This window comes from Callionymus lyra, chromosome 1, assembly GCF_982586985.1.
Source record: "Callionymus lyra chromosome 1, fCalLyr1.hap1.1, whole genome shotgun sequence".
NCBI classification, from domain to species: domain Eukaryota; kingdom Metazoa; phylum Chordata; class Actinopteri; order Syngnathiformes; family Callionymidae; genus Callionymus; species Callionymus lyra.
In genome coordinates this window covers 6,380,712-6,398,104 of record NC_141818.1, presented here as the reverse complement: position 1 = coordinate 6,398,104, position 17,393 = coordinate 6,380,712, and the positions used below count along the sequence as shown (strand labels likewise).

The 17,393-nt window shown below is 42.6% G+C and overlaps 2 protein-coding genes across 2 annotated transcripts; both read right to left on the bottom strand.

The window, feature by feature from the left end:
• Positions 1-613: 613 nt before the first annotated feature.
• nudt12 (nudix (nucleoside diphosphate linked moiety X)-type motif 12) lies at positions 614-4,882 on the bottom strand. The gene is made up of 8 exons (XM_087790255.1): positions 4,776-4,882; positions 3,855-4,061; positions 2,811-3,114; positions 2,497-2,743; positions 2,270-2,437; positions 2,098-2,211; positions 1,024-1,223; positions 614-914 (listed from the first exon to the last, which is right to left on the bottom strand). Exons 2-8 carry the CDS (start codon positions 4,058-4,060, stop codon positions 804-806), a joined length of 1,350 nt encoding a protein of 449 aa, XP_087646381.1. The 5' UTR covers position 4,061; positions 4,776-4,882; the 3' UTR covers positions 614-803.
• Positions 4,883-5,050: 168 nt separating this feature from the next.
• Positions 5,051-15,749, bottom strand: slc12a2l (solute carrier family 12 member 2-like). Its single transcript, XM_087790246.1, has 26 exons — positions 15,107-15,749; positions 12,732-12,854; positions 12,586-12,661; positions 12,303-12,398; positions 11,982-12,121; positions 11,801-11,911; positions 11,627-11,735; positions 11,229-11,356; positions 11,005-11,089; positions 10,781-10,929; positions 10,027-10,134; positions 9,836-9,959; positions 9,676-9,777; positions 9,422-9,577; positions 9,172-9,271; positions 8,999-9,110; positions 8,787-8,927; positions 8,624-8,730; positions 8,482-8,561; positions 7,355-7,492; positions 7,175-7,288; positions 6,904-7,015; positions 6,730-6,816; positions 5,697-5,832; positions 5,565-5,632; positions 5,051-5,492 (listed from the first exon to the last, which is right to left on the bottom strand). Exons 1-26 carry the CDS (start codon positions 15,506-15,508, stop codon positions 5,357-5,359), a joined length of 3,240 nt encoding a protein of 1,079 aa, XP_087646372.1. The 5' UTR covers positions 15,509-15,749; the 3' UTR covers positions 5,051-5,356.
• Positions 15,750-17,393: the final 1,644 nt, after the last annotated feature.

The following is a 17,393-nucleotide window of genomic DNA, read 5'->3' as shown; positions in this document are numbered from 1 at the left end:
ATTAAGTTATAATTTGATTGATTAAAGTGAGTTGAAATGGAAAAAAAACAAAACAGACTTTTAAAAAAAGAAATGTTTTATTTAGTAGTAACTCCCCATTCTTCTGTAGTTGTGTACGTTTACTTATGTTTGTTATAATTTATAAAAGCATTTTATTAAAACTTAATTTATTATTGTGCTTAATTTATATATTAATGTTTTATTGTGTTACTTTATAAATATGTATGTATATGTTTACTGTATCTATTAATATACAATGGTCAACAATTGTTTTTTAAACCGCTGTGCCAACATAAAAACGTTTAAAATAAATAAATAAAATGTTTTAAGTAAGGTTGTTCATAGATGTATAGATACATTCTTATATATAAATATATGAAACACTATGTACTAAATTAATAAAAAACATGTACAAGTAAATATTAGAAAAATAAATGTACCATCACAATTAAGACCAAATTGTTCCAATTACACATTTTTTCATATTAAATCACATTTTATTAAATAAATTTAAAGACAAAAATAAAGGGATAAGAAATACAGATCTTTTTTTTTATTCTCAAACTTTAAATTTGTTAAAAGTTATAATTAAAAACAGAAAATAGTACTCACAAATGTATATATAATTACATTCTTAAATTTAAAAAATATTTTGTTAAAAAAATCATTTGATTCAGTCTTGATACACAAATATTGATTATTGATTGAGCTGTAAAGAGTTTTCAGACAGTTTTTTCTGATATTAGCAGCAGCCACTGGGGGTCACAGAGGGGTCACAGGGGTCATCCAGGTCACGCTGTAATTCAGAGGTTTGAGTTGACGCCGATCCAGTGTTTGATCAGCTGATGTGCGATGGTCTGTCGAGGAGGGAGAGTGAGAGACAGACGGGACCCTCGGAGCAGAGCGTCCACCACCTGTGGACATTTTTGTTTCAAGGTCAGACATAAATTAACCAAAACTTCAGCTAAAAAGTTTTAATATGAAACAACTTTCAAATCAAATAAACTACAAATATCGAACTACCTGTTGCCGTGTGAACCAGCGAGCCTCCTCGATCTCGTGTTCGTCCACCTTGATGCCCGTTGACACGGCGACGGCCATACAACCGATCATGAGGCTGGAGGGCATCGGCCACGGCTGACAGGAGACATACTGGACTCCTCCCACTCTGACGCCGCTCTCCTCCTCCACCTCCCGCCTCACCGCGTCCTCCAGCGTCTCACCTGCCACCAGTGAGATGTTTGGTTGTTTGGGTTTTAACTTCCTCCAGAGAAACTTCTCAGATGCCAGGATATATAGTTGTACACGATCGGTTACTTCTGATTGAGACGCTAAAGTTAGTTAAACAGCGGCCTCATGTGGTCGAGTTGACTACTGCAACTATAGTCAAATACATTGAAAATTTGAAAAATAGCTTTATGAGCTTAATAAAGGATATTGTCTCTAAATTTTCGTTTCGTATAATAGTTGGAATTCAAAGTAGAGATACATGTAAATAATATCATTAAATGTTATTAAATTGTAATGATTTCATTTAATAAAATCAATATAAACAAAATACAAATGAAATAAACATTTGAAAAAAAAAATGTCTACTGATAAAATATCTATATACAGTAATATTTTATGTACAAATGTACATTTGTTGCAGGTATTGGAAGACTTTGACTACAAAAACGTTGTCTTTATTACTTTTATTTTTATGTCATTAGATCAGTCAGTCCAATTAAATATAATTAAAAAAAAAAAGATTATCTGAACAATTCAATAAATATTTGAATATTGTTTTACGTTAATGCAGCAAATGGAAATTTTAATTACTAAAATGTGATTATATGGATAGAAAGACATTACTTAGAGTAGGATAAAAACTGACGTATGAAAATAAGTTAAAAGTAAGTAAGTAATATTTATTTATATAGCGCTTTTCTAGACCAGGGTCACAAAGCGCTTAAACAATCAAAACAATACTCAAAAAAGTATATGTGAAATTACTCCAAATATTATTAGATAACCAAAGAAAAAACATACACTCCTGTCAGTGAAAGTCACATATTGTTCATGTATGTCATCATTTAAATTGTGTGTTTAAGTTACCAGGCTCTATGAATCCAGCCAAACAGGAGAACATTCCGGCAGGAAATATCTTCTTCCTTCCCAGCAGGCACTGCTCTCCGTCCGGGTGGACAACCAGCATGATGACGACTGGGTCTGAAATAAGAGACATGTGACTTCGGGCTGAAGTCTTGGTTCTGACGGAGCTTCGTACCGACTCGAGGGTAGCAGGTGTTGTGGACCCCCCGGAGACTCCTGCAGTCAGAGTTGAGGCAGCTCCTCTTGTGCCCCCCCTCCTCGACCCGGGTGCGACTCCCGCAGGTCGGGCAGAAGCTGTAGCGGCTGTGCCAGGCTAACACGGACCGGGCCTGAGCCAGAACTCCTGGTGGGAGCCAGAGAGTTAACACAGAGTCTGACAGCAGCAGGTCTGCTCTTCCTCACCGGCCTCTTCCTCGCTCAGCTTCAGCAGGTCTCTGTTGGGGGTCTTTGGGAAACTGCAGTTCTTCTCCCTGCAGAGTTTCAGGAGTTCTTCTGGGTCTTCCTCGGTGCTGACCGCAAACCAGGCGGGTGGTTCTGGACCGGACGAAGAGGACGGCGTCTTCCTCTCCACTCCCAGAAACACGGTCAACGTTAATGGTTTTTGGAGGAGGTCTTGGACGGTCTTGTAGCTGAACCGACAGAGTCGGAGCTGTTGGAGTTAAACCGACAAACGTTAAGTGTTGCTCATAAGAACATCGGTACCACGGGTCTCACACCATTGACTCCTGGTCGTCTCCACTGCTGCTGACCAGCGGGCTGAGGTTGGAGAACAGGAGGAAGACGGAGTCCGGGTCGCTGCGTCTGGACTCCAGCCAGGCGTTGTCGGTTCTCTTCCCGCTGAGGCGGTCCAGGGTCTCCCTGCTGAAGTAGTTCTCCTGCGGTGCCACGTCCGGGCCCGGCAGGACCCGTGGACCCCCTTCCTCCGTCCGGAGCAGAAGGTTGGCGATGTGTCGGTGACCCCAGAACTTGGCGATGTCAGAGGCTGCTTGAGAAGAACTGTTGACTCTGGTTTTGTCGCAGCTGGAGGACAAACGATGAGTTCACATCATCACCTGATTTAGTCCATTTATGAGCAAATACATCATCAATACACAGAGTAGGTTTACTTTTGTACATAATATGGAAGTATATTAGTGACATCAGAATATTGAATATGTGAATTTAACATTTTAAATGTTGAAACTTTTGATTGAACTTTGACATGTTGTTGTTTTATCATTTAATTATTTAATTTGAAATATTTTATACAATAAAAATGAAAAATGTAATGTTTTCAAAATGAATACAAAATTCAAATACCTCCAATTAAGATGAAATTTAAAGCATACAGTACCACTCTCTGTACTCTCTGTTAATGTCTGGTGGCATTTTTATATTGAATTTAAAAGGTTACAGATTAAAGAATATTGAACTATAAAAATACTTTTGGATTATTGGAATTGGAACATGAAACTGAATGTCTAATATGTTTTATTTTAATGATTAAAAAAAATGTAACCTTTCAAATAAGAAATTATTTAATTAAATATTTAAAAATAATAATATTCAATGTTTTGATGAAACTTCCATTGTAATTTTCTTGATGATGAGACACGTCAAGGTTTGAAAACCAGGAAGTTATTTCTTGTCAACTACATTAAAGGTATAAAAGCAGTATTTCTTGCTATAATGCAAATTCATGGAGAACGACTTGTTTACACGTTTTTTCGGGTGAAGTCAAACATTGTGTTTTTATCTTGTGCGTCCTCAGGAGTGTGTACCTGTGCGACAGCAGCGTCTCCACCACGTGACGGTGTCCGTTGCGTGCGGCCAGCATCAGCGCCGTCCAGCCTTTGTACCCGGTCTGGTTCACGAGTGAGGGGCTGTGGGTCAGCATGGTGGAGAGCTGAGGCAGGTCTCCTCGGGCTGCAGCGTCCAGAAACCTCTCCACCATCTCCTCCTTGGCACTCAACTCAAGACTCGTCATCCTGACAGCAGGAGAATAAAAAAAGATAAAACTTATTAGATGAATAATAAATCATTTGTTATGCTTAGCTTCACAAACCAAAATAATAACATAATATAAGAGGATTGTAGCCTTAATTTGCTCAACATAATTAAAGCGTTTAATAATGTTAATAATATGTATAATATTATTAGACAATAAAACAGATAGTACTAACATTAATTGGAAAAACACTCAATTTAGAATAAAACATTATTGGGTGGTGTAAATAGTGTTGCATGTATCGAAGGGAAAATATTTAAAATCAACAGAGTTTGTTAACAATACCATCGCTATTTTATTATTATTATTATTATATTATATCGCTGTTCCTTTAACATGAGGCTCACTGTGATTGGTCTAACGGCTGTCACTCAACTGCTAAGCCCGCCTTTCTGTCCAACCTTACAAAACATTTAAATTTTAAAAACGGCTTTTACATTATACATTTTTTTTATTTTATTCGCTTCAACGGAATATTTGTATGATACTAACCCACCCTAAACTATTGTTGACAGTAACGTTCTTTAGTCTGCTATTTTAATTTGTTTAAACGCCTTACATCTGTCAGCTTCCGGTGGTTTGACAGAAGCTAAGCTAGCTGCAAGAAACGCTAATGCTAACTTACAACTTTAAAGAAAACGAAAAGATAAAAAGCGTCAAAACGAATGTTTGCGAGTAACAATATATACATTACTTAGGGGTCAGGTCTGCTTTAAGTCCATTCGAAGGTCAGCGAGCGAAGCTCAGAGGAGTTTAGCTCTGACGAGAGGCGTTCAAAGTCGTACCTGTGGTGCGTTCACGTGCTGTTGAACTTGGTGGAGGCTGTTTCCTGTCCTTTGCAAACTTTTGTTAAATAAAAACAGCACATTATTCACGTCGATTCGACAAGTAAAGGATAGAAGTAGAAACAGTTAACTACACGTTGGAAAGCGTATTTATTACAACAATATTTGCAGATAATTGACAAGAAAAATGAGCCCAAACGTTTTTTCGATTAATCTTTTAATAAACGAGGTACAAAAATAGTGTTAGAAAAATGCAGATCACTTCTTAATTAAACCTGAATTCTCATCTTTCGTAAAAACAACATTTCCATAATAAGTTAAACTAATCAATAGGAATCATATAAATAAATAGATAAAAACCAATCATTAATGTCAGTTAATAGATAAAAACCATTGGATCATAATATTATTAGAATTAGGTAAAAATATTAAAATTCTGGAAATTGAACCTTTTATACAGTGAAAAGTAAAGTGTGTGTGTGTGTGTGTGTTAAGAATAGAAGGTGAGGACGCTCTGATGGTTTCCTCGGACCAGCAACATCGGAGGAAGATCTTTGGAGAGTGTTTCCAGCCAGCACATGTAGAGGGCGCTAGACACGGTTCCCTTCCTCGCCAGTGGCAAACTCCTGCCGACGAGATTGACGGCGTGAGAACAGCGTTATCAGTGCAAAGGTAAAAGAGAAAAACAAACTCCTCACATGACGATGAGTTTGGCGGAGCTGGAGTGTTCCTGCAGCAGCTCGTTCAATCTGATCTGGCGGTTGGTCTGCAAAAGTGACAAACGTGGGTCAGCGACATGATCTAGTCGTTTCAGGTTCTTCAGAGCCGACCTTGGCCTTGTAGAGCTCCAGCTCGTTGTCCGTGATCCTCCAGGGGTCCTGAGCCTTCAGCCGCTCGGCCTCCTCCTGCTCCATGTCGTCCTCCTTCAGCCGGTATGGCTCGATCAGCTCCTTGAAACTCAGCTTACTGACAAGTGGGAGGTAACACCATTGTTTTTATTTTTAAAAAGACCACCCAGTGAAAACATTCATACCCAATGAAGTCCCCGAGCCAAATGAATGGATGAGATCGAATAAGTGAATATATTTAGGCAAAAACGAAAATGACCTTTAAAAAAAAATGTACAGCAGAAAGAAGTTGACTGTCAAATGTAAGTAACTACAAAAAAAAAAGAAGGTTGAGGCAAAATTCAACCATTGAACAAACGTTCAAAAAAAGAAAATTAAATTAATTAAAACTCTAAAATGACAAAAAAAAAATAGCTGTGCCAAATGGAAAAGCTTATGACTGATTGATTGATGAAAGCAAACATAAAAAAATAAAATTGTGTGTTTAAAAATAATAGCATGCAAGGTACTGGAAGAATAAGCTCATGACAGGATATACAAATAAACAATATATTTCAAAAGTGTCCAAAATTCAGATAAAAGAAAATGAAAAAGTAAAAGAATCAAGAAAAAATAAGAAAAATATGTGACTAAAAGAGACCTGTGCCAAAAGGTAAAGCTAATAATGTTGATGGTGATGATAGAATAGTAATTGGTAGATCGAAACAAACATAAAAAAAAAAACCTTGTGTGAAAAGTAAATAACATGCAAAGTACTGAAAAAATACTAACAAACAAAACAGTTCTGGACGTAAAGAAAAAAAAAATCCAACTTTAGTAAAATGCCAACGACACTTAAAAGTCACAACTTATCCCCCCCAAAGAAATCACTGGAAAATAAGCGACAGGTGAACAAAAATAATAGCACGACGTAGACAAACTGTACTAGTACAGTTTTGTACGTTCTTTATGTCTCTGGTTAAAAACATAAATATTTTCCCTGGACTTGCGATGCACAAATTCCAGAGACACGTACTTGTGCTTCTTGGGCCTGGTGTTGATGTCGCCCAGCACGTTGATGTCGGAGAAGTCGATTCTGAATCTGCTCAGCAGTGTAGCCATCCTAATGCCAACGCCAAACCATCAGTCGCTCGTACAACAGTGCAGGTCCATGTTTGCGTTGAGTTACAGAACCAATCGTCTGACTCACATTCTGCGGTCGTGATCGATGCGATTAATCTTCCCACCGATAAAAACACGGATCCTGCAGTCGCCCCACTTGCTTCGGTTGGTCAGCAGGTACGGAATGAGCAGAGTGAGGCCTGTGGAAACACAACAAAAAGACGGTAATCATTTCTTTTTCTTCACTTTCTGAAGATGTTACTCTTGATCATGTCTTACACATATCTAGGCTTACCCTGACAAATCTTCTAAGGAGAAATACAAATACATTTGTGTTGTGAGAGCAAAGTTTTCCGCACCTCCGTCGTCAAACAGCCACCAGACGTCGATGGTTCCTTTGCCCTGCTTCTTCTTAAACTGCTGACTGGACTCCAGTAAGCGCTGGTCAGCCAGACTCAGAGGAGACTTGGTGTCTGAATGGGAAATGAAAGAGGAATATTTACAGGAAAATCGTCATCGGTTGAAGAAATCAATGGTACCTCGGAGGATGAGCGGGCTGCTGGTGGTGCTGGTGGTTTTAGACGGGCTGGAATCCGAGTCAGAGTCTTTGACTGGACTCATAGAAACCACGACATCCTTGGTGCTGACCGGAGGTTTCTCGTGTAACGACAGCTCGTCTGAGGGAGGGGAGACTTGGTCAGCAAATCCAGGCGGATGATACAGAGCTAAACATCCAATAATCAGTTCAACTCAAGTGAAGAGGTGGTCAACTCTCTAGTATCTCTTTGGTCTGTACCCTGTTCCCCTCCCAGTTGTGAAGCTCACTAAAATTCTTCAACACTATAGATCTCGACAGTTGACTGTGCTTTACTGGCTTAGCTGGTGGCTAACAATGTATAATACATATATGTTTAAATATATAAGAATAAGAATAGACCTTGAATGTAGAGCTTTGTCTTTTACTTTTGTCACAAGGACAAACACAAAATCCTCTATACTAAAAGTTAGTAAGTTAGTAAGTCATTTATATTTATAGAGCGCTTTTCCAGACCAGGGTCACAAAGCACTTAAACAATTAAAACAATACTCAATAAAATATATACTAAATACGTCAAGATAACACAGATAATAATATAGGAGTCCCATGAAATCAAGGAAAAGCCTGCAAAAATAAAAATGTCTTCAGATGTTTCTTGAAGGAGTCAGTAGATCCATCAAGTGCAAAGAGAGAGGAAGATCGTTCCAAAGCTTAGGAGCAACAGCCTGGACGGATTTTTCTCCTCTGGTCCTGAACCGTGTGCGTGGAACCATCAGTAGATTCTGATCCACAGACCTCAGAGCCCAAGCTTGGGTGTAAGGCTGGATCAGATCAGTGATGTAAGGAGGAGCCTGACCATGAATAGATTTGAAAGTAAGAACCAGAATTTTTAAATTGATCCTGAAAGAAACTGAAAGCCAGTGAAGAGTTTTAAGGATAGGAGAAATGTGAGTTCTTCTACTAGAGCAGGTCAGAATTCGCGCTGCAGAGGCCTGAATAAACTGCAGGCGAGACAGCTCCTTCTTGTTAAGACATGTAAACAAAGTGTTGCAATAGTCCAGACGAGAAGACACACCCGCATGGATTACAAGCTCCAGATCATGTTGTGACAACATTTTCCTAAAGTACCTTGTCCTGGGATGTGGGAGACGTCCAGTCCTCCCTGTAGCCGGAGAATGGCAACGCCGAACTGCAGGTCGAAGGCGTCGCTGCCAAGGAAAAAAATTGATTAATCCTGTGAATGTAAGAACCTTAACACTAACCAACTCACTGTATGGTGTTTATGTACACCTCAACGTCTTTCATGTCTCCGTCACTCCAATTGTGCTTGAAGCCCATGACCAAGGTATTGGGTTTTAGGCGACCCAGACCTACGGACTGGAGAACCAAAGGTGAACAATCAACATCGTCACCTCTCTTTGCGGGTGTCATACCTGCAGCAGGAATTGCGTGCCATGTCGCAGGTTGTCGGAGATGACGTGGGTGTAGAAGGCCTTGATGCGTTTTTTGCTGAGCCAGCGCTGGCAGCGGGCGTGATCCAGAGAGAGTTCCTTGAAGTTGGGCCGCCGTGAAAACTGGAGGACAGATAGATGTCAGCTAAGAGGCGAATTAAGAGGGTGAGGTCAGGTGTCAGATATATACGTACGGGCCTGATGTGAGCGCACACCATGAGGCCCACGTTTTTGGTAAAGGAGTGGACCAAATGAAGCAGCGCAGGACGAGAGTTCGGGTAACCGGTCAGAACCAAACACTGCGGCCTGGGAACATAAAAGTAAAACATTAATTTTAGCTTGAATTTAAATCATTCTTAATTGGCACCTGAAGTTCTTGACATGGTCTTCCACTCCTGTGAGGTTCAAACAGTGGGTCAGGGCCTGGTTGAAGATCAGTGCCTGGGTGGAGGAACCCCAGTTTACATCTGCAAAAGGAGAATAAAGACACAAGTCAAACTGTCCAGGTTGAAGCCACGGCGGGTGGAGCGCCATCTAGCACTTTTGACAATGCAACCATTGATTCAAACAAAATAATCCTTCGGAGATCATCCGGAACTCAAGCGTTGGAGTCTCACCAGGCTTCTTGTAGCTGACAAAGATGTAGAGCGCCAACACGATGAGTAGTGTAACCAGCGCCGCCCACCAGTTGATGACAAACATCACCACGCAGCAAAGAATCGCGCCTGCCAGGGACACCCACATGTTGTAGTACTTGAAGCTGGGACGCCACCCTGAGGATAGAGAGCAATTTACATTGAAACTTAGCTACCCAGAATTATTAGAATTAAGTAGTTGTTACTGTCCTTTAGTGCTGACGCTAAGAGTTTACCTGGAGAATTGGCCATGGAGGCGTGAAAGACGGAGAAGTTGATCAGCGCATAGGAAGCCAGGAAGAAGTTAGAGATGATGGGAGCGATTATGTTCAGCTCGGCTGTGGAAGAGGAAACTCAGATTAAATTTGTCAGAGAGCAAACCTTCAGGAGTCATACCTATGAGAATGAAGGCGAGGCCGATGCAGAAGGTCAGCACATAACCACGTAAAGGCTCGTTGTTTTTCCCATAACCCTTCGCAAAGAAACCTAAGCCCGGGTAGATGTTGTCCTTGCACAGAGCCTGGAAGAAGGTTGTCGTCGTTTTAAACATGAAAAATGTGAGACGGACAGATGGACGGCCGCCCAACCTGGAAGACTTTGGGAGCGCTGACCAGCGAGGCCAGAGCAGAAGACAGCGTGGCCGAGAAGATCCCGGCAGTGATGAGAGGACCAAAGCCTGACACCAGACCCATTACCTGGATAAAAGAGCTTACACTGAAAAATAACACCTCAAAAAACAAGGTAGCAACAATAAAACCAGAATTTTATTTGTCATAAGGATCTGTCTTTCTCTCATGTTCAATGATGGAATGTTTATTGTTTAACTTTCATTTACTGCATCACCTAAGTGTGTAACTGTGATTTTATTATTTTATTTATCTACTCGAGTCTTTTGATACTGTTCAGAACAGAATGACCAAAACACCAAAACATAACATTATTATTACCAGTTGCTTTATGAAGCCTTTTACATGGCTTTGTAACAATGGGAGTGTGTGTGCACGTATGTTTGTGTGTCTGTGCACGAGTGTTCCGTGTGTGTAGGTGTCAATCAATGCTTTCATTCAGCTTGAACTCGGAGCAGCCAGAAGCTTGTGACTCAAAACAACAGTCACTATTATCTGAGCTGCACTTTGTTTGGGAACAGCTCTGTCTGCACGCACACACACACACACACACATGCACACACACACAGCACTGTGCCTATCACTTCAGAAGCCTTGGCTGCCATTGACCTCGACCAAGCTTCCCTCTACAGTCGGTGTCCCATTGTTGCGTCTAAGTCTCAATTGTTTCACTCGCAGGGTCACAGTCACGATCTGATGTCAGGAATCTTGTTACCTGGAAGTCGTTCATGAGGCCGTACTGGCACCCACCCTCCTGGCAGATGGAGAAGTCATAGCCTAGAGTGCAGGCAGCGTCCGTGCAGTTGACCGTGTCAGTCACAGTATCGTTGTGGTCGCCTGTCGCGTCGCGAACAATGCAAGACCCTGAAACATTCATGAATAAATCAGCAACAAAGATGCTTCTGGAACTGTCAGAGATTGTTGCTTGTGCCAACGTACCTGCTGAGATAGCCACAGCAATGTAAGTAATACCAGTCACAAGGATGGCCAGTAGAGTTCCCTTTGGGATTGCCGACTGAGGATCCTAAAATCAGAAACAAACTGTGGGTTCAGAACGACTACCAAAAAGCAATGGTCAGCAACACAACTAACAACAGATTCTTACAGTCTCCATGTGAGAATATCAAGTTTTCAACTTCAAACAAAAGAAAAGAGAAACCTACAGTCAGGTCACCGGAGATGTTGGCCCCTGCCAAGATCCCAGTAGCAGCTGGGAAAAAGATGGCGAACACAGAGAAGAAGGATTCCTCTTCTCTGAAGTCTGGACCCAGGTTCTCCAGGAAAATTGCGGCTGTTGAGTGGACCAAGCCAAGTCAGGAAAACGATATAACTATATACATTTTTATTCAAGTCATAATGATTTTACTGTTCTTTGGTGGAGTCTTATACCAAAGCTAACAAAAACAAAATAGAAACAAAATCTTGGACTTAGCCTAGCTTACCATTACAACCCATTTGTTTAGGTTTTATCTAGAGGAAATTGTGACTGAAACTGAAAAATAAACCTGCTAGTAAAGAATTTAATAAAAAATATCGGAGGTGATCATCGAGGAACTCTTACTGTTGTAGCCAAAGAATCCTTTGGGTTCTTTGCTCTCTGACGGCATGAAGGTTCCTATGAAATAGTTTGCGATTGCTCCCAGCAGAATCACCAGTAGGACAATCTGAGCCTGGCGTGGATAAAAGATGCAGATAAGAAATGACAAAAGTATATGTTGAAGACCTTGACAGATACCTTTGCCTCCCACTCCATCCCAGCGACGGAGATTCCCAGCAACAGGATGACCGTCAGAGTACCGACGATACGAATGTCATTTAATTCGTCGGTCATCAGGGCATCCACATCCTTAAAGCGGAACCAGACGTGAACTCGTGCGATCATTTTACGGAAGAAAAAAAAACACACTGTGTCTTACATTTAACATCTCGACAACTGTCTCTGCGAAGCCGACCACGTACATGGCCACGGCTACCGCGTTCGCAAAGGCGAATATGAGGCCGATGGAGCCTCCAAATTCAGGTCCCAAACTTCTAGATATGAGGTAATAAGCACCTCCTGAAAATGAGATATTTGTCATGCATGGGTTGAAATTTAAAACTCAAACCAAGTCTTGGTCATAGTAACAAACTCCTGGAGAGTGACACCACTACCTGTGATTCAAGTCAGTTTCAAAGACTCAACTGGATAGGTTTTCAACATTTTCAGGTTTAAAACACAAAGATGGCCAAAGTCTCACCTCCTCGTACAAAGCCGTTTGTCGCGATGGCCGATGTCGACAAACCCGTGATGGTTGTAACGACTGAGGCCATCAGTATAATCGCAATCGTCAGACCTGACAAGTCAAACATTATTATTGTTTTCATTTTGACAGGAAGTTACTTTATGCGGTAAATAAAAATATATCTAAGATGAATTAGGTACTTAACTGTAGCAAATTAGTGGAGATAATAGATGAAAATAGATAAAACAAAAAACATAACAAACACCTTGACTCACAGATGAACGGAGTGTCAACATACCGATTCCAGCCTGTCCGACGATCCAGGACATCCGGATAAACAGCATCACCCCCCAGATGTTGAGCATACAGCGGACCTGGAACACAGACGTCTAGTTAGAGATTGACCTCCACTTCAGAGGTGATGGTGCTCAGCAGGTCACTCACCAGGACGCCCTTCACCCAGCCGAACTTCACCATCCCTCCTTTGGCCTCCTTGGCCGCAAACGCCGCCGCCTCCTCTGCCGCTGACCGTTCCTCGCCATTAGCTAGACCGTCCTCCAGAGGCTCCTGAAGACAAGTGAGTCCAGGGTAACCTCAAGCGTCTCCAGGAAGTTTCTTCTAACTTAATGTGTCATCAGTGAGTCTGGACATGGTGGTAAACTGGCAGTGAAATTGTTTTAAGATTCTAAAGTCTGAAGAACGTGAGGTTGTTACTGAACTCATGTCTGACTGGACCAACTAAGTTCTCCTCATCAAAAGCTGGTCTATGGTGACAAGTTATGGTTTAGGTTATATTTTATCCTTCATTTTCTTCGTGAAGCTTCAGTCAGCTGACACGAAGCGGGGAAAGAGACGGCAGTGGAGATAAAGAAGCTTTGTGTGTATGTGTATAAATGTGTGTCAGTATCACACTCTCAGTGATGTCATCAGTCTCTCTGGTGGAGTGAAGGAGAGCGTGGATGGTAGAAACCATGAATGAATCCATGAATGAATCAGTTAATAAGTGGATGGATGAATGCATAGATACGTGGATGATGACAGGATAGATGAAGGAATGCATGAATGTATCAATAGATTGGCTGATGAATAGGTGGATGCATGGATGGATCGGTTGAATGATGGATGGATGCTTGAATATGAGATGAAGGGTGGATTAAAGTATGATAGATGGGTGGAATGATGAATGAAATGATGGAATAAAGGATGGTTATAATCATGGATGGATGGGTGGATGGAATGATGAGTTGATGAATGGATGAAAGGTTGGATGGACTGACTAATCAGTATATGGTTGGAAGGATGAATGAAAGATGGATATAATCATGGAGGAATGGAATGACAGGTGGATAAATAGGTGGATGGAATGACTGATGGATGGATGGAATGACAGGTGGATGGATGAAATGACAGGTGGATGGATGGAATGACAGATGGATGAATGGAATGACAGGTGGATAAATGGGTGAATCGAATGACAAGTGGATGAATGGGTGGATGGATGGAATGACAGATGGATGAATGGAATGACAGGTGGATGGATGGATGGGTGGATGGATGGAATGACAGGTGGATGAATGGGTGGATGGATGGAATGACAGGTGGATGAATGGGTGGATGGATGGAATGACAGATGTATGGATGGAATGACAGGTGGATGGATGAAATGACAGGTGGATGGATGTAATGACAGGTGGATGAATGGGTGGATGGATGGAATGACAGGTGGATGAATGGTTGGATGGATGGAATGACAGGTGGATGGATGGGTGGATGGATGGATGGAATGACAGGTGGATGGATGGAATGACAGGTGGATGAATGGTTGGATGGATGGAATGACAGGTGGATGAATGGGTGGATGGATGGATGGATGGAATGACAGGTGGATGGATGGAATGACAGGTGGATGAATGGTTGGAAGGATGGAATGACAGGTGGATGAATGGGTGGATGGATGGAATGACAGGTGGATGAATGGGTGGATGGATGGATGGAATGACAGGTGGATGGATGGAATGACAGGTGGATGAATGGTTGGATGGATGGAATGACAGGTGGATGGATGGTTGGAAGGATGGAATGACAGGTGGATGGATGGAATGACAGGTGGATGAATGGTTGGATGGATGGAATGACAGGTGGATGAATGGTTGGAAGGATGGAATGACAGGTGGATGGATGGAATGACAGGTGGATGAAGGGTTGGATCAGTAAAGTTCTCCTGAGTTGACGACTCTGCGTGTGACCCTGGCTAACAGAGAGGCTCGTGATGATCAACACGATGAATGAAAAGCTGGTTAATAAATCCGCCCACCTACATCTGGCATGTGACCAACAAAGATGCTGTGTGAATGAAGATCTCTCACTCCTCCAATATTCTAATGATGGTCGACTTTTGCAGTGTCACATGCACCTTGTTCTAAATGCTATCAGGACTGTGACGTCGGCTCTCCAGGAATCTGACAGCGACTTTACAACAACCAAGAAAGCCTCTCTATCTTTTCATAGATACTCCAGTGTCCCGCGTCTGTCCTGTGACCTCCCCCCGAGTTCTTTCAACTCTGTGATTGCTGACCCTAATCTGGAATCAAGAGATCTTCCCTCTAGCTCAGCTCTTTTGGCTCCTTCTCCGCTCTTGGGTTATTCATGCAGGTTTAGCTCCTCTGATTCATAGGCAATGGTTATCAGTGAGAATTCTATTTTGAATTTTAAAATAGAAATTGAATATTATAATTAAAATTATTTGTGATTTAATCAATGAATAAACCATGTTTTGTTTTGAATGACTCAAATTTTGAGTAAAAAAAAAGGGTCGTTACTTTGTCCAGCTCGTCGTGGAGCTCGGACAGCGAGGGTCTGCTCATCTTCTCCCCGAAGGACGCGGCCGACTGCCGGTAGAAGTCGATGTTCGGCACCGCGTCGATGGTGTTGTGCCCGAAAGTCCTCATGTAGTAGGTGTTGGAGTGCGAGTCCGAGATGTGGGTATGCCCGGTGCCGGTGGAGTGAAGGCTGACGGAGTCGCTCTTGGTCGTGTCCGGGTCCCGGCTGACGTCCGGCGGGAGCCCGATATCCATGGCGCTCCCCAGAGCCCCCGGATCCATGAAGCCCACCGTCCGGAATCGACCATCGCCCGCCTTGGACGCGTCGAAGGCTTCTGCCACCACGTCGACTTTGAAGCGGCTTTCGGAACCGTCGCCCTTGTTCGGTGCCGGACCCGACATGGTCTGACCCGGGTCTCAGTAAAAGCTTGACAGTTGAACCACCTGCTCCAGATCTGCTCACATCGAGTCCGGGTCAGTCTCGGAACCGTCTTTAAAAATCAAAGTTTCCTCTCTGGAGTTGGTGCGTAAAAAGGGTCGCTGGGATGAAGGAGCGGCTCTTGTGGGTGTTCAGCCTCCCCGCGACCACATGTCAATCTCTCGAGCTCTTCAACAAGTTGTTGTCATTTGGAATACTTGATCTGCCCCCCCAACCCACGCTCATGCCAGAGACGTCCCAGCGTGACAGGAAATACCGTGGAGACCAAGGACCAGTCTCCGTGACGCACTGTGCCGCTGACGCATCATAGCCACACCAACAAAGAAAAAAACAAACGTTTTTGACACAATATCGAGGGCAGCTTTGTAATCCTCCACAGTACTGGACTTATACTGGACTTATACTTGTTCAACTTCAAGGACCCTGGCTCGCTGGGATAAAAAAAGGCGCACGAGGGATCAGGGGGAACATTTGCAAAGTTATTTCCATTTGATGAACAAAATGGATAATGCATTGTGCGCGCGTGCGTGTGGCGTGTAAACAAAAGGCATCTGTCATGTCGTGACACACGGAGATACAGGGGGACGCGCGTGCTCGTGAGCGTGCGCGTGTGTAAGCACTACACGGAAACAAAGGAGTGTTAGTTTGAGGTTGAGGATTCCACACATGTTGAAGAACACTTGAAAAGAAAAAGAAAATTGAGGAAATGAATAAAAGAAAGAATTAAAGGAATGAATGGAGGGGAGGAACAGAAGTGACAATTGGCGGACAGAAGAGGGGGCACTTGTAATGTAAAAGAAAAATGGAAGGATGGGATGAAGAGAGAAAAAACAGGACATAAAAAGGAGGATGGGATACAACAATAAGAAAAAAAAGGAGAAATAATGAAGGTAGAAAAAAGAAATTAAGTAAGAAAAGGAATTGAGAAAGGACCAAAGGAAGAAGGAATATAACTTAGAGGAAGAATGATGGAATAAAATATGAGCTACAGTCTTGCTATAAGGAAGAAAGGAAGGAAGGAAGGAAGGAAGGAAGGAAGGAAGGAAGGAAGGAAGGAAGGAAGGAAGGAAGGAAGGAAGGAAGGAAGGAAGGAAGGAAGGAAGGAAGGAAGGAAGGAAGGAAGGAAGGAAGGAAGGAAGGAAGGAAGTAGGGAAGGAAGTAGGGAAGGAAGGAAGTAGGGAAGGAAGAAAGGAAGGAAGGAAGGAAGGAAGGAAGGAAGGAAGGAAGGAAGGAAGGAAGGGACGGACGAACGAGTGAAGAATTGTTGTGTATTTGAGAGGGTTTAATGTTCAATTAACAAAAATTCAATTGAAAAAGAGCCCAAGAAGGATCCTTGCGGGACACCGTAGATGACCAGATTCCGCCGCAGATGTTCCCTGAACCTCGTCAGTTCTGGAAAAGTCGTAGGATCGTCAATGCGGAGGAGTTGTACCTGCGGGAAGACCAGAGGAGTTGCACCCCAAACTATTCCTGCACTGAAACATGCACGCACCTGGAGAAGTGGGAGGAGCGATGTGATTGGTCCAGGAGAGAGGAGGATGAGGAAGAGGAGGAGGGTGATGGAGGTGTGGAGGAGAGGCGCTCTCGAGCGCAGAGACACAGAGATTCACGGTGAGGATCGACTGTGATTCCAGCCTGAGCTGCGTTCTGTTGAAAAGTCAAAACATTTTTACTCTTAATCGGCAGTTTTGGCGCCATCTAGATTCTGGAAGTGGAAACTGTTATCGTTCACCTGCATGAGGAGATGCTGGTTCCTCATGTCCTGTCGCCATGGCATCACGTACAGCTTCGGTATCATGGGATGTTGAGCGGAAAAGGTCGTAGCATTGGGTCGTCTGTTGGGTTTGG